This window comes from Hyla sarda, chromosome 3 (genome assembly GCF_029499605.1).
Source record: "Hyla sarda isolate aHylSar1 chromosome 3, aHylSar1.hap1, whole genome shotgun sequence".
In the NCBI taxonomy this organism is placed as follows: Eukaryota; Metazoa; Chordata; class Amphibia; order Anura; family Hylidae; genus Hyla; species Hyla sarda.
In genome coordinates, this window is record NC_079191.1 from 342955949 (window position 1) to 342980322 (window position 24374).

Here is a 24374-nt window from a genome sequence, read left to right on the forward strand (position 1 = left end):
ACCCCTGTGGGGCGTAAATGCTCACAGTACCCCTTATTACATTAGGTGAGGGGTGTAGTTTCCAAAATGGGGTCACATGTTGGGGGGGTCCACTGTTCTGGTACCATGGGGGCTTTGTTAACACATGTGGCCTTAAATTCCGGACAAATATTCTCTTCAAAATCCCAATGGCGCTCCTTCTCTTCTGAGCATTGTAGTCGCCCACAGAGGACTTTATATCCACATATGGGGTATGTTCTTACTCAGAAGAAATGGGGCTACAAATTTGGGAGGCTTTTTTTCCTATTTTCCCTTGTGAAAATGAAAAATTTAGGGTAACACCAGCATTTTATTGAAAAAAATGTTTTTTATTTCATTTTCCCATCCAACTTTAATTAAAATTAATCAAACACCTGTGGGTGTTAAGGCGCACTATACACCTTAAAGAAAAAAAACTGAAAATGTAGCCAGCACCTATACCCAATACACGGGCGCACGCTGCTGTGGCAAGTACAAAACATGTAAAAAAAGAAAATGGCAGCAGCACACTTGGTCAACAAAATGGAGGCTCTTAGCGCACTTTTTGATCAAAACGTGTCCCCCATCCACCACGCGGAGGTGGCCTCTTATCGGATGGGTCCCTAAACACTCACCCACCTCAGGCTGGGTGACATGTTGGATCCACTAACGATCCAAACCACCTCCTGTGAAAATAGGGGAGGGGATGCACGGCTACAGAGGGAGTTTTGCACTATACACCTTGTTACATTCCGTGAGGCGTGTAGTTTCCAAAATGGGGTCACATGTGGGTATTTATTTTTTTGCGTTTGTCAGAACCGCTTTAAAATCAGCCACCCCTGTGCAAATCACCAATTTAGGCCTGAAATGTACATGGTGCGCTCTCATTCCTGAGCCTTGTTGTGCACCCCCCGAGCATTTTACGCTCACACATGGGGTATTTCCGTACTCAGGAGAAATTGCGTAACAAATTTTGGGGGTCTTTTTTTCCATTTACCTCTTGTGAAAATAAAAAGTATGGGGCAACACCAGCATGTCAGTGTAAAATTATATTTTTTTTACACTAACAGGCTGGTGTAGACCCCAACTTTTCTTTTTCATAAGGGGTAAAAGGAGAAAAAGCCCCCAAAATGTGTAATGCAATTTCTCCCGATTACGGGAATACCCCATATGTGGCCCTAAACTGTTTCCTTGAAATACGACAGGGCTCCGAAGTGAGAGAGCTCCATGCGCATTTGAGGACTAAATTAGGGATTGCATAGGGGAGGACATAGCGGTGTTCTACGCCAGTGATTCCCAAACAGGGTGCCTCCAGCTGTTGCTAAACTCCCAGCTGGAGGCTCCGTTTTGGAAACACTGGCGTACAATACATTTTTCATTTTTATTGGGGGGACAGTGTAAGGGGGTGTATATGTAGTGTTTTACCCTTTATTATGTGTTAGTATAGTGTAGTGTTTTTAGGGTACGTTCCCACTAGCGGAGGTTTACAGTAAGCTTACCGCTAGGAGTATGCGCTTCGGCGAAAAATTTGCCGCAGCTCATACTTGAAGCAGGAAACTTACTGTAAACCTGCCCGTTTGAATGTACCCTGTACGTTCACATGGGGGGGCAAACCTCCAGCTGTTTCAAAACTACAACTCCCAGCATGCACTGACAGACAGTGCATGCTGGGAGTTGTACTTTTGCAACAGCTGGAGGCACACTGGTTGGAAAACCTTCAGTTAGGTTCTGTTACCTAACTCTGTATTTACCAGCCAGTGTGCCTCCTGCTGTTGCAAAACTATAACTCCCAGCATGTACTGATCGCCAAAGGGCATGCTGGGAGATATAGTTATGCAACAGCTGGAGGTACGCAACTACAACTCCCAGCATGCCCAGACAGCAAACTGCTGTTTGGGCATGCTAGGAGTTGCAGTTTTGCAACATCTGAAGGGCCACAGTTAGAGATCACTGCCAGTGATCTCCAAACTGGGGCTCTCCAGCTGTTGCAAAACTACAAATCCCTGCATGCCCAAACAGCTGTCTGGGCATGCTGGCAGTTGTAGTTTTGCAACATTTGAAGGGTTACAGTTTAGAGACCGAGGGAGCCTGCCGCATGACATCGCCGGACTCAGATTTCCTCCACCGATGGTCATCCGCAGCCTCGCCCACGGGGTAAGCGGACGTCGGTTCCCCTTTCTGCCCCGCCTATTGTGGGTGGGCAGAAGGGGGAAACCGAAAGTAAAGCCCCCCCCCCCCCCCGATCTGCTATTGGTGGTCGCGTCTAGACCACCAATAGCAGGGATAGGAGGGGTGGCACCCCTGCCACCTCACTCCTATCAGTTCAGGGGGATCGTGGGTGTCTTGGACAAACGCAATCCCTGTTATATACCGGGTCACCATATACCCATATGACCCGGAATTGTCGCAAATTGCAAGTGTGATGACCCCCCTGGGCATTTGCGCGGGGTGACTGCTGATCGATATCACCAGTCACCCCCGTTCGGTCCCCGCCCGGCGCGCGGCAGGGACCAAAATTCCCACGGATGTACTCATACGTGCCTGGTCCTTAAGGGGTTAAAGCTAAAATGCATCCACACTGCCGAAACGCTGCCGAGAAACATCTTGATAGTAAACATGCCATGTGTATATTTGTTCTATTACTTCTCATATTTACGTTTGTGATGTAGTATCAGAGGGTGTACATGCAGAGCCGCATCCCTGGGGCTTTAATCATAATCTGCTTTTGTTAGTACCTATGGACGACATTTTAGACTCAATGAGCCAGAATGGGGAGCTGCTCTGTTGAGTTGGCAGAACTGGATGCTGCCTGCTGTTCCAGCGAAGGTGTATGGCACTCTCCCAACTCTCCAACAACAGTTGATGTTTGTGCAGCAAAGGGTCGGACATGCCAGATTTTTACTGCCTGACCCTTGTTTAGGTAGGGATAAGCTGGTGCCATTGAGAACACATGGGCATTTGGCCAACAGTTAGCCAAGATGCTGCATCGATAACCATGTGTGCATATGTCTGAAAAGGAGTTGCCACGTGGCTGCCGCAGCGTCATGCGGGTAGGGGATAAGTTGCATTAGGCTGCAGTACTCCTTTAACGACAATGGACGTAAATGTTCGTCATGGTGACGTGGTACTTAACGCACCATGACGTACATTCAAGCGCCTCCATGATCGCGAGCATCGGAGCGGTGCTTGCGTCATGTGCGGCAGGTCCCAGCTGCTATCAGCAGCCAGGGACCATTCGGTAATGGCGGACATCCGCGGTCGCGTGAATGTCCACAATTAACCCCTCAGATGCTGTGATCAATACAGATCACGGCATCTGCAGCAGTGCGGTACTTTGAATGGATGATCGGATCGCCCGCAGTGCTGCCGCGGGGATCAGATCATCCAACATGGTGGCCGGAGGTCCCCTCACCTGGCTCCAGACGTCTCCTGGGGTATTCTGCTCTGGTCTGAGATCGAGCAGACCATAGCAGAAGATCACTGATAATACTGATCAGTGCTACGTCCTATGTAAAGCACTGACCAGTATTAGCAACTAAATGATTGCTATGAATAGTCCCCTATGGGGACATAAAAAGTGTAAAAAATAAAGTAAAAAAATAAAGTAAAATAATGTAAAAAAAAATTTGAAAAATCCCCTCCCCCAATAAAAGTAAAACATCTGTTTTCCCATTTTACCCCCAGAAAAGCGTAAAAAAAATTAATACACATATTTTGGTATCGCAGTGTGCGTAAAAGTCTGAACTATTAAAATATATTGTTAATTATCCCGTACGGTGAACGGCGTAAACGTAAAAAAAGAAGTCCAAAATTGCAGTTTTTTGTCACATTTTATTTTAAAAAAAAATTATAAAAAGTAAAACCTAAGCAAAAGTGGTACTGCAGATCATGGCGCAAAAGATGAGCCCTCATATCGCCCCATATACGCAAAAATGAGAAAGTTATAGGTGGTCAAAATAGGGCAATTTCAAATATTTTAATTTTGTTAAAATAGTTTGAGATTTTTTTTAAGTGGTACAATTATAGAATAGCATATAACATGGATATCATGTTAATCGTATTGACCCGCAGAATAAAGAAAACATGTCATTTTTACCGGAAAGTGTACAGCTTGAAAACAAAACATTCAAAAATTAGCTAAATTTCGGTTTTCTTTTCAATTTTCCCGCATAAATAATATTTGTTTGGTTAAGCCGTCCATTTTATGGTAAAATAAGTGATGAGAAATTACAAAGTACAATTGGTGACGTAAAAAACAAGCCCTCATATAGGTCTGTGGATGGAAATGATTTTTAGAAGGCGAGGAGGAAAAAAACGAAAATGCAAAAATATAATTTGTCTCGTCCTTAAGGCCAAAATGGGACTGGTCCTTAAAGCGGTTCTCCGGTGCTTAGACATCTTATCCCCTATGAAAAGGATAGGGGATAAGATGCCTGATCGCGGGAGTCCCTCCGCTGGGGACCCCAGTGATCTTGCACGCGGCACCCAGTTTATCAGTCCCCGGAGCGTGTTCGCTCCGGGTCTGATTACTGTCGATCACGGGGCTGGCGGCGTGTGACGCCACGCCTCCGCCCCCGTGTGACCTCACGCTCCGCACCTCAATGCAAGTCTATGGGAGGGGGTGTGACAACTATCACGCCCCCTCCCGTAGGCTTGCATTGAGGGGCGGAGCGTGATGTAACACCGGGGCGGAGGCGTGACGTCACACGCCGTCGGCCCTGTGGTCGCCGGTAATCAGACCCGGAGCGAACACGCTCCGGGGACTGATTACAAACGGGGTGCCGCGTGCAAGATCACTGGGGTGCCCAGCTGAGGGACTCCCGCGATCAGGCATCTTATCCCCTATCCTTTGGATAGGGAATGAGATGTCTAAGCACCAGAGTACCCCTTTAAGGGGTTAATTCAAGTAAGTGACCTCGCATTTTGATGCTGCTCACTCACACTATAACCCAGTATATTGGGTTTAGTGCAGGTAAGCAGCCTGTCAGTTTCATTTCAAATACATTGGTTATCAAAAATTACTGCATGTAAACATTTGATAAATTACTTTGTATAATATGATTTTATCTTTCTGAAAAATCTAATAAACAACAAGACTATAAGCTCCAGCCTCTGTAGGCTGCACCTGTGCTTGTACTCACAGACAGCTCCTCCAGTGTAGGTCCCATGGACACCAGGAAAGGAATGTCCAGGAATTAAAAGGATGAATAATTATTGCACCAGATATCTAACATAACAAAGCAAGAAACTCCAATGAGGAACATTTATCAAAGCATTTAGTAGGTTTTTTTTTGCTTAAAATTGTAGCAAAAAAGTTGCACTTGCGACTACTCTTTTTTTTCTGTAACTTTTTGATTGTGCAGTGTCCTAAGCAAAAAACTAAAATCTTGCTTACCAAAGCAAAATGTGATTTTTGACATGCAGTGGTCAGAGATTTATCAAGTGCGAAAGTCGCAAAAAAGTCGCATTACATGTAAAAAGCTACTAAATTTACTCTAGCTTGGACATGGAGCAAAAAATTCACCACCAAAGCAAAAAAAAATAATTTGCTGAAGTGAAAGAAATTTATCAACAGGCTGAAAGCAGTTGATAAATAAGTCACACATACCGTATATACTCGAGTATAAGCCGACCCGAGTATAAGCCGAGACCCCTAATTTCAACCCAAAATCCCAGGAAAAGTTATTGACTCGAGTATAAGCCTAGGGTGGGAAATACCTCATCCCCCCTGTCATCATCCAGACCCGTCATTAACATCCTCATCATCATCCCCTTGTCATCATCCCACACATCCCCCCTTCATCATCCCCTTATCATCCCACACATCCCCCCTTCATCATCCCCTTGTCATCATCCCACACATCCCCCCTTCATCATCCCCTTATCATCCCACACATCCCCCCTTCATCATCCCCTTGTCATCATCCCACACATTCCCCCTTCATCATCCCCTTATCATCCCGCACATCCCCCCTTCATCATCCCCTTATCATCCCACACATCCCCCCTTCATCATCTCCTTGTAATCATCCCACACCCCCCCTTCATCATCCCCTTGTCATCATCCCCACCCCCCTTCATCATCCCCACCCCCCCCCTTCATCATCCCCACACCCCCCCTTCATCATCCTCTTCTCATCATTCGCCCTCAGTGGTCTTCAACCTGCGGACCTCCAGAGGTTTCAAAACTACAACTCCCAGCAAGCCCGGGCAGCCATCGGCTGTCCGGGCTTGCTGGGAGTTGTAGTTTTGAAACCTCCGGAGGTCCGCAGGTTGAAGACCACTGCGGCCTTCAACATCATCCAGCCCCCTCTCACCCCCTTTAGTTCTGAGTACTCACCTCCGCTCGGCGCTGGTCCGGTCCTGCAGGGCTGTCCGGTGAGGAGGTGGTCCGGTGGGATAGTGGTTCCGGGCTGCTATCTTCACCGGGGGCGCCTCTTCTCCGCGCTTCCGGCCCGGAATAGAGGCGTTGCCTTGACAACGACGCAGAAGTACGTTGGCAATGAACGCACCTCTGCGTCGTTGTCAAGGCAACGTGACTATTCTGAGGCCGGGCCCGAAGCGCTTAGAAGAGGCGCCCCCGGTGAAGATAGCAGCCCGGAACCACTATCCCACCGGACCACCTCCTCACCGGACAGTCCTGCAGCACCGGACCAGCGCCGAGCGGAGGTGAGTACTCAGAACTAAAGGGGGTGAGAGGGGGCTGGATGATGTTGAAGGCCGCAGTGGTCTTCAACCTGCGGACCTCCGGAGGTTTCAAAACTACAACTCCCAGCAAGCCCGGACAGCCGATGGCTGCCCGGGCTTGCTGGGAGTTGTAGTTTTGAAACCTCTGGAAGTCCGCAGGTTGAAGACCACTGCGGGTGGGGGAGTTCACTCGAGTATAAGCCGAGGGGGGTGTTTTCAGCACGAAAAATCGTGCTGAAAAACTCGGCTTATACTCGAGTATATACGGTAAGTAAAAAAAATTGTAAGAAAAAAATAACTAAAAAAGGAATACATCAGCAAACATTGATAAATGTCCCCCAATATGTTTTGGGTTATGCTGAGCCTTAGTCATGGCATCAGGGTCTGGAAGACCCAAAATGCATTAGTTCAATAAATTAGTTAGATTCAATAACTATACATTCTTTTCCTGGTATCCTGGAAAAATCTTCGACTTCAGAAAATCATAGCCTGCAAAGCCACTCTTGTGCTTAATTCACATGCAAAGGCCCTCATTTACTGAGAGTAGAGTGTAGTTTTCTTGGTGGGTATTTTTCCATGGTATTTACTATTGTATCTTGTATTTGGCAATTCCCCCATGGGGTTATCAAATCCACCATGAACATTTAGTAGATTTGTAGTTTTTTTAAATGTAGGATTTTTTTGAGACATGCCCCTTTTCTCTGTTTCAAGTTAGTTGGGTAGGGAGATTTATCAAAACCTGTCCAGAGGAAAAGTTGTTGTGTTGCCTATAGAAACCAATCAGATCGCTTCTTTCATTTTTGGGAAGAAGCAAGCCTGGGAGAAATGAAAGAAGCGATCTGATTGGTTACTATGTGCAGCTGGACCACTTTTCCTCTGCACAGGTTTTGATAAATCTCCCCTTAGTATATGAGGCACATTGTCTTAGTTTGTCTGTTTCATTTTTGGCATCAGTCAGTTGTCCGAAATTGAGCAATATAATTTTCCTCTTCGCTTCCTCTATAGAACTTGAAATATACCAGGAAAATACATGTATAAAATGGCACAAACCAGCACCACTAAAAATGCACGTAAAATGTTGTTTTTCATGCAGTTTAGAAACCTGTAAAGGAGCCTCTAGTCTTTTTATCACCTTTTCTGTCATTTTCAGAATGCTACATATGTTTACTGCTTCCCAATTGTAAAATACTCCAGAATATATTGGCACCATTTAAATTATTTGTTAGTATTGGTAGTCATTTGACTACTGTATAGTAGTATACTAGTAAGCCATCTTAAAAATGACTTTGACAGTGAGAAATGCATCTCTTTGATCCATCTATTCTTTACATAGTACTGGAAGAACTGTAGGAGGTCATGTGTGGAGGAAAATCCTGAGACTGACGTGGGTCTGATAGGGGAAGTAAAAGCCAGCTAGGCCTCTTTCTTCTATTGCTTCAGGAAGAGAGTCTGGACCAGTGCCAGTACTGGTTAGTTGGGATTTTTTTTATACTTTCCAGTCATGTGGAAAGACAGGAATTTGACACAGAGATCTTGATGTGGAATGTCTGCTCTGGGTAATGGTTGTTATCAAGGTGCTGAGCCTTCATACAGGCATGTCACGCAACTGTTACAGCAGCCTGAAAGGAAGCTTTACTGACTTATCAAAGATTGAAATGGGGGTTTAGTGCTTGATGCATAAACAGGTTCCTGTATAAAATGGACTAAACAAGTCCAGTGTGAGCTGATTTTAAAGGAATGCCTGTCAGTGGGCAAGTCTTTTCAAGGCTTTCCCAACTTGTGAATGTGTAGTTCTAGGGGCTGTGGACATTGCTGAATATCTGACAGCTGAAAGAAGATACATGTGAGTATACAGTGATCCCTCAACTTACAATGGCCTCAATATACAATAGTTTCAACATACAATGGTCTTTCCTGCACAATTGTAACTTGAAACCAGACTGTGTACAGACAGTCCAGATCTGTGAAATGTCAATGGCTGGAAGAACTGACAAATCAGAATGGGCATTTTACTGGTAAAACACTTTTATTACTGAAGTGTATGCACTGACTGGCTGTCTGGTAGTGCCCCCTACAGTACAGGGCGGTACTACATGTTCTGTACTGCTCTTTACCTGTGCCAGGGTTAGCTGCTTCCAGCAGATCTTTCTTACTTTTATATGGAATTACTTGCTTTATCTGTATTAGTTATCTACTTATTTTTCTTTAATCCTCACTTTTTCTTATTTTTGGATGACATTTTGGTGGCTTCAGAACCAATTACCAGGTTTCCATAGAGTTATGATCTAAACTTCCCATGGTTTCAACATACAATGGTCACCCTGGAACCAATTAATATTGTAACTTGAGGGACCACTGTATACCCTAAATCTGCAGCGCATGTATCTCGACCACAAACTTATACCAAGAATCCTTGCAAGAAAGTATATAGCTGTTAGCTGTTTAGAATCCCTAACAAATATATAAGCATAAGCACCTGTGTATTGTGTATGTATTTAAAACAGTTATCTACGGACTGAAGACATTTAAAGAGGTGATCTGGCCAAAACTTATCCATGGCCAATCCAGAGCCGACCAGCTGATCTGCACAGCTGAGGCACCAGTAATAAAGAATGTACAGGAGCTCCTAAACTGTGCAGTAGTGGAACTGGTTCGTGCACAGCACAGCTGAATAGGCACAGCTCCTATTCACTTTAATGTGGATAGGCCATCAAAAGTTTTTTTTTTTTGTTTTTTCAGTCAAAAACTAAAGGCAAGGTTTCCACTTGTTTTTTTTTTTTTTTTTTTTTATTTACCAAAAACTCCAGAAAAGCTGCAACAGATTTTCCCTGCGTTTTTCCAGGCGTTTTTCCAGGCGTTTTATCTGGCGTTTTCCCCTTTGAGTGGAAATTGCATTCTTTATGCCCCTTTTTAAATTTGTTGGGTACAAAAAAAAAAATGCAATAAGGATGGAAAAAAAAAAGCATTTAATAAAATACATATTTTTATAAGGAAATTTTAATTAATTTTTAAACAGGGATCAATTTATGTGGGCGGGCAAGGGACTAAAAATGTAGCTGACAATAATAAAAATGTAGTGTGTGTTTGTTATTCACTTTTTTTTCTATATTTTTTAGGTAGTACTTCTACTCCCAGCATGGAACACACTGTACCATGATGGGAGTAGTAGCTCCTGTAATGATAGACAGATTGCCCCGGGTGTCTCTCCTGACACCCGATGCGATCGTCCATAATATAGCAGAGATGCAGAGCGGCTCTATAAGCACCTAGGTATAAATCCCTTAAGGCAGTGTGTATTGGGTATGTATTTAAAAGTCTACGAACTGAAGAAATTTAAAGAGGTTATCTGGCCAAAAACATCACTCATTCATATTTTCCGCCCAGAGTGGGGATCGGCTGGATGGTGGCAGCCAATCCCCACTCTCAGAGGGAAATATGAATGGTGAGTGGCCGAGAGTCGAGAGCAGAGATGCGAGCGCAGGAGAAAGATGCTCCTCATCTCAGGGATGAAGGATGATCGCACTGGGTGTCAGGAGTGACATCTGCTGTGATCAGTCCTTAACTGCAGGTACTACTGCTCCCAACATGGAGCGCACTCTGCTCCATGTTGGGAGCTGTAGTACCTTCATTAATAGACAGATCGCAGCGAGTACACCCACAGAGATTGGTTGGAACCATCTGCCCAATCACAGCTCTCTGCTGGAAATATGAATAGTAGTGTATATATATATATACGGCTGTGCAGGGGACCATAGAAGAGCACCGACCGCATCTATACATTATCAGGGATGTGGAAATTCTATCGCCCGACGCCCGGGACAAGTAGTTTTGGGTGCCGGGCAGGTGAATTGTTTATAGATTTAGCCCTGTATCGGGCTAGCAGGGAGAGACAGACTTCCCCCTTATTTTTCTTTAATGTCGGCGTGAGCCGCAGGAGCGGATGGAAGTCTGCACCTCACACCAGCTCTGAGTGTATGGAGGGGGCGGCGGCCTCCAGCTGACTGCAGAGCCCCCCCTTATCTCCCCTCCCGGAGGATGGAGGACGCAGCTCACACCGGCCCTCAGAGTGTATGGAGGGGGCGGCGGCCTCCAGCTGACTGCAGAGTAACCTTATCTCCCCTCCCGGAGGATGGAGGACGCAGCTCAGAAGACACCGCAGGGTGAGAGAAAGGATGTAGACAGCTCCGTGCACAGCTCCATCCCCCGCACACAGCTCCCCCCTCCCCCTCCCCCTGATCTGTCTCCACAGGACCTAATCCACCACGGGGAGGTTGCTTGTTTGCACGGGGACAACACAGAGCAGGGGGGAGGGGGAGGACGGAAATCTCACCTCACACCGGCGGTGACTACAGCTCTGATGTCCACTCATGGCGGCTCAGGTGAGGAGGCCGAGAATACAGGCGACAGGAAGGGTGGTTGTATATGTATGGTGTGAGTGTATGTGTACACATCACACATACACTCACACCATACATATGTAACGTATGATGGGGGGGCAGCGGCAGGTGTATGTATGATGTGTGCATATGTATGGTGTATATCAGTGTTTCCCAACCAGGGTGCCTCCAGCTGTTGCAAAACTACAACTCCCAGCATGCCCTGGACATGCTGGGAGTTGTAGTTTTGCAACAGCTGGAGGCACCCTGGTTGGGAAACACTGGTGTATATGTATGGTGTGAGTGTATATGTGATGTGTGTATGATGTCTGTCTGTGTGTGATGTGTATGTAATGTATGATGTGTGTATGATGTCTGTGTGTGTGATGTGTATGTAATGTATGATGTGTGTATGATGTCTGTGTGTGTGATGTGTATGTAATGTATGATGTGTGTATGATGTCTCTGTGTGTGATGTGTATGTAATGTAAAATGTGTGTATGATGTCTAAGTGTGATGTGTGCATATGTATGGTGTATATCAGTGTTTCCCAACCAGGGTGCCTCCAGCTGTTGCAAAACTACAACTCCCAGCATGCCCTGGGCATGCTGGGAGTTGTAGTTTTGCAACAGCTGGAGGCACCCTGGATGGGAAACACTGGTGGATATGTATGGTGTGAGTGTATGTGTGATGTGTGTATGATGTCTGTCTATGTGTGATGTGTATGTAATGTATAATGTATGTATGATGTCTGTGTGTGATGTGTATGTAATGTATGATGTGTGTATAATGTCTGTGTGTGATGTGTATGTAATGTATAATGTATGTATGATGTCTAAGTGTGATGTGTATGTAATGTATAATGTATGTATGATGTCTGTGTGTGTGATGTGTATGTAATGTATGATGTGTGTATAATGTCTGTGTGTGATGTGTATGTAATGTATAATGTATGTATGATGTCTAAGTGTGATGTGTGTGTGTGTATGTAATGTATGATGTGGGGGGGGGGGGGGGGGGCAGTGGCGGGGGTGTGTGTGTGTGTGTGTGTATGTATGATATGGGGCCAGTGGCTGGTGCATGTATGATATGTGTATGCATGAATGTTTTGTATAGGAGCGGACTGTCACGTCGGGCATTAGGGCAGTTGTGCCATCTAATTTTATTTATTTTTAGTGGCACCTGCACTAAATTGCACCCCCAGAATCCCCCCCTTCATACTCACCCGCCAACCAAGAGCCCCACGTATATATGCAAACACGCCCGAACCAAAACTACAACTCCCAGCATGTTGGACCATAACCTAAACTGTAGAACTATAAAGTGTAACATGCTGGGAGTTGTAGTTTTGGTTCGGGTCAGCTGCAGAGCCATAGGCTGCATCAGGGCATGCTGGGTGTTGTAGTTACTAACTGCAATTCCCAGTATTCCTTGACACATCCTATGGCTCTGCAGCTGACACAAACCAAAACTACAACTCCCAGCATGTTACATAATAACCTTAACTGGACTACTATACAGTGCAACATGCTGCAACACCCACACAACCATAGACTGTATCAGGGCATGCCGGGAGTTGTAGTTATCTAGTAACTAAATGCAACTTCCAGCATTTTCTGACACAAAATGCACCATATAAACTGGAGAAGCAGAACCCCCCCCCCCAGTAACACATAAGTCCCTATTGAGACTGAAAAATAGTGATTAAAATATTTTAAAAAGTGCATATATATGTGAATAAGCCCCTTTCCTAATAAAAGTTTCCAATTTTCTTTAGATAAAAATAATGTACAAAAATAAACATAAGTGGTATCGCTGCATATGGAAATGTCCAGACTATTAAAATATAATGTTAATTAAACCGTACGATGAACGGTGTAAATGTAAATAATAGTCCAGAATTGCTCATTTTTGGTCACTTCATATGAGAAATTTTTTATAAGGTGATCAAAAAGTTACATCTAGACTTATCTGGTCTTGTCTCGGGTGTAAGAGGATCTACAGCTCTCCCTCCGCTAATAGCCCGGCATACTGTGATCACCTATTAACCCATTAGACCACCGCTGTCAGCAGTGACTAAAGGAATCTTATATCCATCCCTGGTGGTCTAGTGGGGGGGGGGGGGATCGTACTATCTTGGTTGAAATTATTTCATCTACCAGGACAAGTGGATTTTCTTGAGGGACAAGTAGACTGTGTTCCGCTTTAGTCCCTTGGACAAGTAGTTTTTTTTTTTATTTCCACACCCCTGCATTATACAGGAGGATCACAACGAGTGTCAGGAGTGACACGGGCCATCTGTCAATCAGTACAGGTACTACTACTCCCATCACGGAACAGTGTGTTCCATGCTGGGAGTAGTACTTCTACCTTAAATTTTTTTTTTAAACACACACACTACATTTTTATTATTGTCGGCTACATTTTTAGTGCCCACATGAATTGATACTGGATTAAAAATTTATAAAAATGTTGTTAAAGATAAATTTTGTTAAATAAAAATTTTTTGTCAGCACTAGTGTTTTTTTTTTTGTTTTTTTTAATGGTACTCTATGAAATCTTAATAAAAAAGGTATCTCCTTGACTTTTTTGTATCACTAAAGTCCAAAAAAGGAATAAAAAACACTTCCAAAACCACCAAAGTTAAAACCCACTTGGCGTTTATTTTGGGCGTTTTTTCCACTCCCATAAACTTTTATGGAAGGAAAACGCCAAGATTTTCCCCCAAAAAATGGCAAAGTCTCAACAAGAGGTCGTTTTTGAAAACTGCTATGGAGCCCAAAATAGCAGAAAAACGCCAAAAGGATAAAAAAAGCCAAACTGAAAAATGCCAAGTGCATATTGTGCAGTTCCCTATTGATTTGCAGCGAACATCTGGCCACAGCGTTTTTTCACAAAAGAAAAAAAAAACACCATGCGGCTGAACGGGCATTTTTATTGCCATTTTTGAAAAAATAAAAAGTGGAAACCTAGCCTAATTGCAGGGAATATTATAAATTGAAGAGCAGACAGAACTTGTTTAAACCCCCTGCACCTCCAGCATTCATGCTCTAGTGGTCTGGTTTTCTTTTTTTCCTCTGAGGTGATCTCTGGCCCCAGCGATCACCTCCTTTATTAGCTTGCACCATAGCCGAGGCCTGTAATCGGCTGTAGTGGTCACGTGCTTGAGCGGCAAGTCATAAGAGACTGGGGCAACCAGAGCTGGGGCAGTAGGAGACTTTTATGTTATAACTTTTCCTGCAGCTAACTACATAAAATCACAGACAAACTCTCTAGTGAGCTCCTAGTAGGCATTTTTCCATATCTATATATTTACGCTATATTGTGATCTAGGAAATCTATATTTGTGTTAAGTGTTAAACCTGAATGCGCTGTTTGATGTTAGTGTGCTTGGGACTCTCCAGTCTTTAGTCACACAGACTCCACTTGTATACAACATGTTTTCACTTGTTAGTGTAGACTTTTCTGTTAATTTCCCTAGATTTTGCTGTCTCGGGCTTTCACTTGCAACACGTCTTACAGATGTAACATTCAGACCAGTGAGAGTTCACATAAGCAGGGAATTTACTACAGAGGCATACACAAACAGTGAGTGCTTTTCAGCAGTGATAGGTTTCAGGAAATTGTGTATGTCACATAAGTGAGTTGAAAGACCACAGACCACATTGAAAGAGGAGATTATATTTTCTCCTATTTTATATAGTTTATTTTGTATATAAATTATACATTTTTCGAGCCAACATCCATAGAATATAGGGTAAGCTTGTTGTATAGAAATGTGGTGCCCCAACTATAGACTGATTAACTCCATCCTGACCACCAGCACACATGAATTGGTAGATTAATGGATATATATGCTATTATACTATCAAAGGGGTTTCCTTGCACCTTTTGTCAAACTTGCCAAGCGGCAATGGTAGAATAAATAAAAACAAAAAATGGAACTATAAACCAACTCCTCTGCTTTTCTCCAGATCCAATACGCTGCACATTTTGCTATGAGCAGACACACATGGCTTCCCCACCCTAGCCCTGTGTGTGCAGTAAGGTTTGGAAGTGGGCTGAGCATGCTGATGTGATTGTGACACACTCGACTCACCCCTGATTGGTTACTATGGTCAACTGGGCAGCTTTTCCTCTGCACAGGTTTTGATAAACCCCACCACCACCTCCATAGTGGTTTTCAAGACTTTTATAGAAAACTATGAAAAAATAGCAAAAAATTAAACACAATACCCAAAGCCTGTTTAGAAAAATAACAAAAATAAACACCATTGACCATTCTTCTCTCAGGCAGGGGGTGTGTCCCTCTTTTGCCCTCACTGTACATGACTAAACTTCCTCCCTCACTGTGTGTCACTGAGCTGTCAGCCAATCACTGCACTCTTCTCTGTAACGCTTTCCTCTCTGGTTTTATGCTGCACATGTTACACAGAGAGGATAAAGGATTACTGGAGTTTTCCTGCTGTTCTTCTTATACACTATGTAGTAGAGCTCTGCGCAGGACTGGTTTTTCAATCCTGCTCCCGATTATTTGTTGTCCAATCCCGTCCGCTAACATAGGATTGTACAGACACTAGGGTGCAATGCTCTGCACATATTCCCAATGCATAGTAGTGTGTGTATGTGCAGACTGCAGAGCATAGCGCCCTCTATAGAAGTACCTAGGGTGCAATACCCTGCAGTCTGCACATACCCCCACATTTGTATGTGTGTGTGCATGTACATTCCTATACAGGTGGGGGTATATGCAGAGCATTGCATAATAGTCTACTACAGACAATGGTGCAATGCTCTGTACATACCCCCACCAGTATATGAATGTTCCAGCACACTGCTTTACACATGGGGGGTATGTGCAGACTGCAGAGCATTGCACCCTAGGGTCTGTAGAAGAAGCTAGGGTGCAATGCTTTGCAGGGCACTTACCCCTATGTAAATAGCAGTGCAGACAGAGGCCCTGGCTGGGAGGATAACTAACGGATGCAGTCACTTACATACCCAGCCGAGGCCGCAGCACAGCGCACTGTGTGTGTGAATTGTGAGTAACATTGGTGGCAGCTCTGACCTACCAGGTCAGCTGGAGAAGATGGAGTACAGAGTAAACAATCCTCCAGGGCAGGCTGAGCGCACCACAAAATGGCAGTGCGGTGGTGGCATGGGGAGCAGACAGGACTGGGAGGAGCACTGTGAGACAGTCACTGATTCAGACTTATATTAAGGCTGCCATAGTGGTGCAGTATATTGTGTAATTTGCGCCTGACCGCCCGCATGTTTTGGGTTGGGTCCTGCCGGATTTCAATCCCAATGCAGGCCTCTACTATGTAGTAAAGCTAATTGACAAGCAATATGGCTGTCAACATGTATGTCATCCAGCTTTCCCTTGCTTACTACTGGGGTGGCACTGTAACAAACCTCCTCCTTTTGTACTCACCTTAGTACTGGGGTGACACACTGTAACAAACCTCCTCCTCATGTAATCTCAATACTACTGGGGTGACACACTGTAACAAACCCCCTGCTCATGTAATCTCCTTACTACTGGGGTGACACGCTGTAACAAACCTCCTCCTCTTGTAATCTCCTTACTACTGGGCTGGCACACTGTAACAAACCTCCTCCTCATGACATCTTTTTACTACTGAGGTGCACATTGTAACAAACCCCACTCATCTTGCCATCTCCTTACTACTGAGCTGGCACACTGTAACACCCCCCTTCCCCCTCTCCTTACTTCTGGGGTACATGTTGCTGTATAAGGCTGTACATGCTGTCACACTTGCTCTTTCTTCTCCTCTATGCTATGGATGGAGCTCTGCACTAAATCATTGTCATTTTCTCACTCAAGCTGCAGAGGGGGGTGTGGCCTCCTCTCAGCCAATCACAGCAGCTCACTCACTGCCCGCTCTCCTCTGCTCTCTGTGTGTTTGAAGATCCTCACACAGGGAGCCAACCCAGGCTCATAAAGCCCCCGCTTTCACTTCATGTATTCCGACTGAGACGCTGCTGTTACCACAGTTGGAAAGACCATGGTAACAACAGGTGGGGGACGTTTTATGAGGACCTCTAGTGGCCACTTTTATAGGAGCAGTTTTCTAAGGGAAACTGTGAAGAAAAATAATGAAATAGTATTAGAGAGATACTTATTTTCTATGGCTCTATTGATTTTTAAAAATATAGTTTTGGTGATAGTGGCCATTTAAATACAGTCTGTACCTATACATCTTTGCACATTTGCTGCCACTTATGAGCGTTGAAAGAATGTAGAGCTTTGCCTGTCTCGTTAGTAGAGACATGGATGGACAAGTGCCCTTTTATATGTATAGATTTAAAATACTGCAGGATGTGACCATATTAATGCACGCACATTACTATAAGCATGGACCTAAACCAGCATTGTAAAAATGAAATGTTTCCCTTTAAATCCTAGATGAGAATTGGGATGATGGTCAGCTCTATGGATTTGAACCTTGCAATGAAAACTTTATAACAGGATGCAACATCATCAATGGAAAATGTGAATGTGACACTATTCGGACCTGTAACAGCCCCTTTGAATTCCCTAACCAGGAGTCATGTCAGGCTGCCTTGAAAAGAATTGAAGGTAAGTAACAAGATGGCACCTGCCATGTACCAAGTACATCTGATAATATTCGTCTAGCAGTATCATTTCATCTGATCTTGTGTTTTGTAAACAATATGCTGATAAAATGCAGGCTCCTGGGGTCTAATGTTGTTGTATTGTTGATGGTTATCAGTTTTTTTTATTTGCCATTGTAATGTAGAGATGGTCAGGTAGTCAACATTCTCAGACATTTACTGCTGGCTCTTAAAGGAGTAGTCCAGTGATGACCCAGTGGTGAACAACTTATCCCCTATCTTAAGGATAGGGGATAAGTTTGAGATCGGGGGGTCCGACCGCTGGGGCCCCCTGTGATCTCCTGGACGGAGCCCCGAGAGCCCGCGGGAAGGGGGCGTGTTGACCTCCGCACGAAGCGGCGGCCGACACGCCCCCTCAATACAACTCAATGGCAGAGCCGAAGCGCTGCCTTCGGCAATCTCCGGCTCTGCCATTGAGATGTATTGAGGGGGCGTGTCGGCCGCCGCTTCGTGCGGAGGTCGACACCCGCTATCTGGCTGGAGAGCCGGGGCCCTGTACAGAGAGATCGCAGGAGGCCCCAGCGGTCGGACCCCACGCAATCTCAAACTTATCCCCTATCCTTAGGATAGGGGATAAGTTTTTCACCACTGGACTACCCCTTTAAGTTCTTGTCAGTCCACTAATAAAATCAAATTTGTTCCTGTGTTTTTTTTCCTTTTTTCTTCTTGGCTGTCTCCTATTGTCTATAGCACTTTATATTGTAGATATTTGTCTCCATTACAATTGGAAAGTTGTTGGCTAAAGGGACCTTAAACACAGTGCTAACCTATCTTGGTGAGATATTAGTACATTAGGAAATGTTAACAGCTTGCTGGGATGGTCCTGGTCGCTGCTTATGTTTAATCACCAAGAACTGTACTTCTTTAAAGGCTGTAGATGTTATTTTATGTGAGTTATGGCAGTGTACACTTAGTGGCCAGTATGTTATGACCAGCGGGGGGGAAATCTAAATGTTTATTCTGCAGGTATTATATAGGCTGGCCATACACATGAGAGAGCGGTCAAGTGACAGTGATTTCTTCCATCTACACCATACACATACACGTGTGCGTAACTGTGTGGTTTATTTCAATAGGAAAATAAGTCCTGGCAGAAATGTATTCTTCTGTAGAAACATGCCGGACTCTGCCTTCCCCCAACATCTTATGTATGTTCAGCTTTAGGAGATAAAGTAAAAGCTTTCAGCAACTACCAGAATTTTGTTCAAGATTTAATGGACATACATGATCTTAGAGAAGCCGTTTTGCAAGCAAAAGATAAACAGCTACCCTTGTGATGGTTATGGTTGTAAACAGCCATTGGATCATATAACAGATCAGAAATCAGATCCCAGCCTCTTATCATACAGTCAAACCTTAAAACCCTATGTGTGTAGGGTAAAGATGGTCACAATAAACTGGCCACTTATTATGTGTCATGTGGTCATGATTTTGGTGTATGCCTGTTAGTTTCTTGTCTTATCTGGATCAATAAGGGGAAACAAAGGTCTAAAGTCACCTATACCCCTTTCAGTTATCTGCATCCTCTACTTGCCCTTGGTGGGTGGACATTTTTATCAGCCCTACTTTGATTTGTCCAAATTCACATATAATGTTGGTTCATTTTCATTTTAAATGGCCAATGACCATTAGAACTGTTCTGTTTTGTTCATGCAATGCCGCTCTGTTTATCTTTTGTGATGTTCTAAAGGCCATATATTATAATTATTACTGTTATCATGCTGCCTTACCTAATAAAGAGGAAAAGTCTAAAGTTGTTTAGTTAAAGCAGAAAAGCTGAATGTCGCATGTGTTGCCTGACTTGCAGAAACCCTAAAAATATCTGACCTTAGGAGGTTGATGGGAAACTCTAGAATGATGTAAGGACTACTTTAGCTCAATGTCAATCACCAATGCCAGGTTTATTTTGTCTTTGCACCGTGTGTCTGTATGCAGTTATTAGATGGACCTTATGAATCTGAAATATATATTTCTGAGATAAGGTGTTTTCTTGAGGGGCAAAAAGGCTAAAGTAATTCCAATGGAAATGTAACAATTCATGTTGGCTTTATTCGTAGAAGCAATTGCCTTGTCTACGGAGCTGATGATCTTGAAAAACAAAGATTTCAGGATGCATCTTCGATGTTTCAGATTTGTTGCAATTTCCACATATATTGTGTTCTACCTGTGGAGATATCTTGTACTGTTGCCTGCATCTATAGTCTTTTGGTCTTTGCAAGGCTGTATCAAGAACATGTATGACACTTTTTTTATTACATTTATTTTCTTTGATGAAGGTGTTCTCATTAACAAGTACATAAAGAATTATTGCACATGGTGATGTCCATTTAGTACAAAGTAAGAATATTTACATGTAATACTTTATCAAGCTAAATCTTTTCCAAACATTTTTATAATGTAATAAGAATGACAGGTGATATTACTGGGTGGCTTCGGAAACACTGACACTATAGGGAAATAAGACTGTGTTATGTGTTCTATAATAAATTGCTCTGCACTTCCTCATTGGCCTGGTCTTACTGTGTTACCAACCATGTGAGATTTACTTGTACAGTTTTATGATTTATTTGGTGCATTGTCAACAGGTGTCTTTACCTGGCTCTGTAACTCAGTTTCTCACTGCATTTTTCTTTTATTGTGGAAGTCCTGGGGAGAAGTCTGATGATGTTCACTCTAGATATTGTTTTCCTTTCTATATATTGAACTTTCTAAATCTTATCTTAGTCTTTCTTTGTTTTGGTGGAAACTTTCTGTATACCAGTAATAAATCTATGACTACCTTGGGGAGATGAGCGGTTATATCAATGTATATCTGTCATGTGAGGATGGCGCCTTACAATAAGAAAATGAAGGGTGTCTTATACTGTGTATTTGTAATGCTTCAGATATAAGCTCTCTGGATTCCAGCTTTATTAGCCTATTTTTGAAAATGTGATAGAACCATATATTTCTTCTTATTGATTCCAGGTAGTTAAAGGAAATGTATTCTTGCATATATACTTCCCCTAATACTTTCCCTGTTTATCCTTGGCTTACCTGTGCAGCTGCTTAAATCCGTGGCTTACCTGTGGAGCCGGATTAAATTTTGATAAGGAGTTCATGAAATCAATCTGCACTGATCATAATGTAAAAAGAGTTGATATGTGCGTTACAGATAAAAGTGCCGACGTAGAGATGCTCCCAAGGTTAGACATGCGAAGATATTTAGCAACAGTCTGAAAAGTGGACCCATAAAACACAGTGACAGTAAACATTGTAACAATTAATATTCTACATTGTTTAAGGCAGTTCACATAACATTTGTCAAAAGTTTACATTAGGAAAACTCCCAACGTGTACCCTTTTACAGGAAGGTATCCCACTACATAGGCATGCAGGGGAATAAATCGCCATAAAGCGAACTCCGCTGCCATTCTCCCTCCTACCAGTATGAGCTATAATGTAAACCTGATCTTCATCATGTCCATGGTGCTGACTCCAGCTGATTCACAAACAATCATATCCCAGTTACCTTCCTTCTGACTTTGTACATCCCCCATCATTGTAAGGCTGTCCAACTTATGATCCCTGGGACTGGACTGGTCCAAACATCAGTGATTCTTATAGGCAGCACTCTCCACCTGCAAAATGGCTTTCTCTCTTCCATACCCCTGTTTACTTACCTCCAGCTATAGTATCTATAGAGGGACATTAATACGGGGCTTGTCTACTGTATATACATTGACGCCTTTCCAAAAGACCACCTCTTTGAGAAGACCAACCTCTTAGGCCGACCATATTTAATGTGTCAGATATTAAGTGCTCCATACCCACCCATTATAGAAGACCACTTTTTCATGCAATTTTGGGTGGTCTTCTTAAAGAGCTATTCATAGCCTGTCAATTTCTGTTGCAAATTTTAATCATGACTTTGGCCCCTATCAATGTAGCAAGGTTGAAATTCTAAACACAATCCTCATGCATTCTTCCTACTAGGACCAAATTTCTAATTCACTTCTCTGTAAAATTAAGAGAACATAACCTAGTGATAGTTTTTTTTTTGTTTGTTTTTTTTCCTGTTAATTAAAAAAAAAAAAAAAAGGACTATTTGTAAGGGGAAAATAAGCCATGAGATTTTGTTTTCCCTTTTTCACAAAGTATACACTAATACAGCTCTGGAATTTTATTTAGTTTGCCAATTCTGCTCTGAAAAACATAAATTAAACAAATTATACCTGCTGGATTTCAAGTTACGTCATTTGGAAGCACAAAAGTAAAACCACTCACCCAGCATGGTGGTAGATTTGCACATTCTGCGTAACCTCTCTTGTTAACATATGAACTGGCAGCTGAATTAAGTGTAACCTATGTAAATATATGGTCCGAATCCTGACAGCTTCCAGCATCCCTGTTATATGACACTTGGTGTGTTTAGCATGGGCTTAATTTTTAAAAAGCTCAGTGTACAGCGTCATGTTGCCATGTTTTTGTGAGTTTACCTAAAAGGCTTTTTATGTGACAGGAAAGCTTTATTCATCCAACAGAAGCCAAAGGGTGCCCCTTTGACCTCTGCTGGGCTAGTATAGGTTAGTATACCTTTTCTACAGTGGGAGTTCATGGTTTGCATTTGCTGCTGTATTTCTATACAGTCATGCATATCTGTTCCTTCTGTCGAATGTTCATGTCAGGCAGTCCTTTCATACATGAGGTTAACAGAACCTTAATGTGGCCAGACACTTGAGACATGTTGGCCAAACCTAACTATTTTGGTGCAACCAGCTAACCAACTGATGTGTTTGAGGGGGTCCTGACTCTTACTCAACAGTTAGAAGGGTCAGGCATGTTACATTTAAACATACTTTTGTTCTAACAATAGAAAAGGTACCACCAGAGGTGTTTGGTAGGGGCTACTAACCCATTGAGAACATATGCGTGGTGGACCTGGGAGAAACGAGCATTTAGCGGAAAGCTATCTGAAGGCTAGGGTGCCTTTATGGCCTAATAGACAAATTGGATTTAGCTGAGTGACAAGAAGTCTCCATGATGAGATAATAACCAGGTACACATTCCCTATATGTAGACCCATCATATGTGTTTGTGTTGTTCAATAGGCACATGAGACTACATACAAAATGCAGCCTGTAAGTGTGTTTATTGGTAATCTCTAAATCTAATCTCTTTGAAGAGACAGTAACATATTGAAAAGTACTCGTATAGATGACTGCTTGTAATTCCAACTTCTTTTTTATCAGATTTGGTCAGCAGTGTAAGAAAATCCATGCTTTCCCAGCGAGCACAATCTTCAGGCTAGGTATCATATCTTTGGCCTTCTCAAAAAGAAAATTGGAAAAGTCTGCTAGGGGGAGCAAGTTGATCGATGGGCATTATTTATTGTGACAGAGGCTGGAGGGGGACATTTGTATCTTACACATAGTGTGACGTTAGTGTTGCTGAGCAAGTCCTTTTGATAACGCAGCTCTTATTTTATACTAGATTAACAGCCATTTATACCCAAGGACAAGACTGATTGATTCCTTCTGGAGTTTGAATCTCTTTGGTGGTCGGACTCATTTCTCTCGGGGTACTCTCTGTTCTTCCTTTACAGTCATTTTATGCAATTGCTGAAAATGATCCAATAGACCTTTTGTCAGCTCCTCTGTAGCTAGAATAATGTGGCTGGCTAAACAAGAAGACTATCTGGCTGCTCCAATCCACCACTAGAAGTGGAACATTTACATTTCTGGGCTTTGTCATCATTTTCAGACTTTTAAATCAGTGTTTCTTATTTCCAGTCCCCAAGTACACCAAACAGATCATCTTTTGAGCATTTCATCAATATACAACAGGAATTACTTAAACTGTAACTTGCCTGGTTAGATTCACACCACCAACATTTTTTCATTTTTCTCTGTTCTCTGAGCAAAACAGCAATATTAAGGCGGTGCCAAATCTCTTACATGCTGAACACCAGTGACGTCTGTCAGACCCCACTGTGTGCTGTGCCATTTTGTCCTGGATTTTCATGGAATCTGTGACAGGCTCATAAATGAACCTTCAAAACAAATGTGAACAGGGCTTTACTTGAGAAGGGAACTGGACAGACTTTGGGGCAGATTTACTTTTACAAATGTGCCAAATTCTGAAGCAATTTGCACAGGCTAGGGTCACACAGGGGGCAATTCACTGTAGGTGAAGCATCTGTACACCTTTTTTATGTTCTGCTAATGTGTCGGTGCACAAAATTTATTAAATGGTCACAGGACATTTGATACATTTTGTGTAGGTACACATTTTCTAAAATTTCACTCTTCATATACCCCAAAAAGATAAGCTAAGTCTTGGCTGGTGTATTTTTGTGACATTTTGGTGGTTCCTGCACAATTTTTTTGCAATGAATGAATACATGACCACTGCATGGTGAAAAGGATAAAGGGTGTACTGCAGGGGCTCAAAAATGCCAGGGGGAGCGCTAAAATAACCTACTCGCTACACTGAAGGGTTATTCTGACAAAATCATGCAGGATTAAAATAAAAACATTAAATAAATAAATATCTTGAAACGACAGGAACAATTTGTTCAAACAAAGCATTTGACAGTTTTTATTTGCCCCAATGTTCCATGATATCCTACTTAGTAGAAAGGTAGAAGTACAGGAAGTGAGTTTTTTATCTTGT

General features: G+C 43.0%; 1 protein-coding gene across 2 annotated transcripts in view; it reads left to right on the forward strand.

Moving 5' to 3' along the window:
* The window catches only part of CRIM1 (cysteine rich transmembrane BMP regulator 1), a 769789-nt gene that overhangs the window by 112565 nt on the left and 632850 nt on the right, over positions 1 to 24374 (forward strand). For both annotated transcript variants that reach the window (XM_056567417.1, XM_056567416.1), the window contains exon 2: positions 17491 to 17664. In XM_056567417.1, the coding sequence (XP_056423392.1) occupies positions 17491 to 17664 (174 nt within the window). The remainder of the gene's footprint in view (positions 1 to 17490; positions 17665 to 24374) is intronic.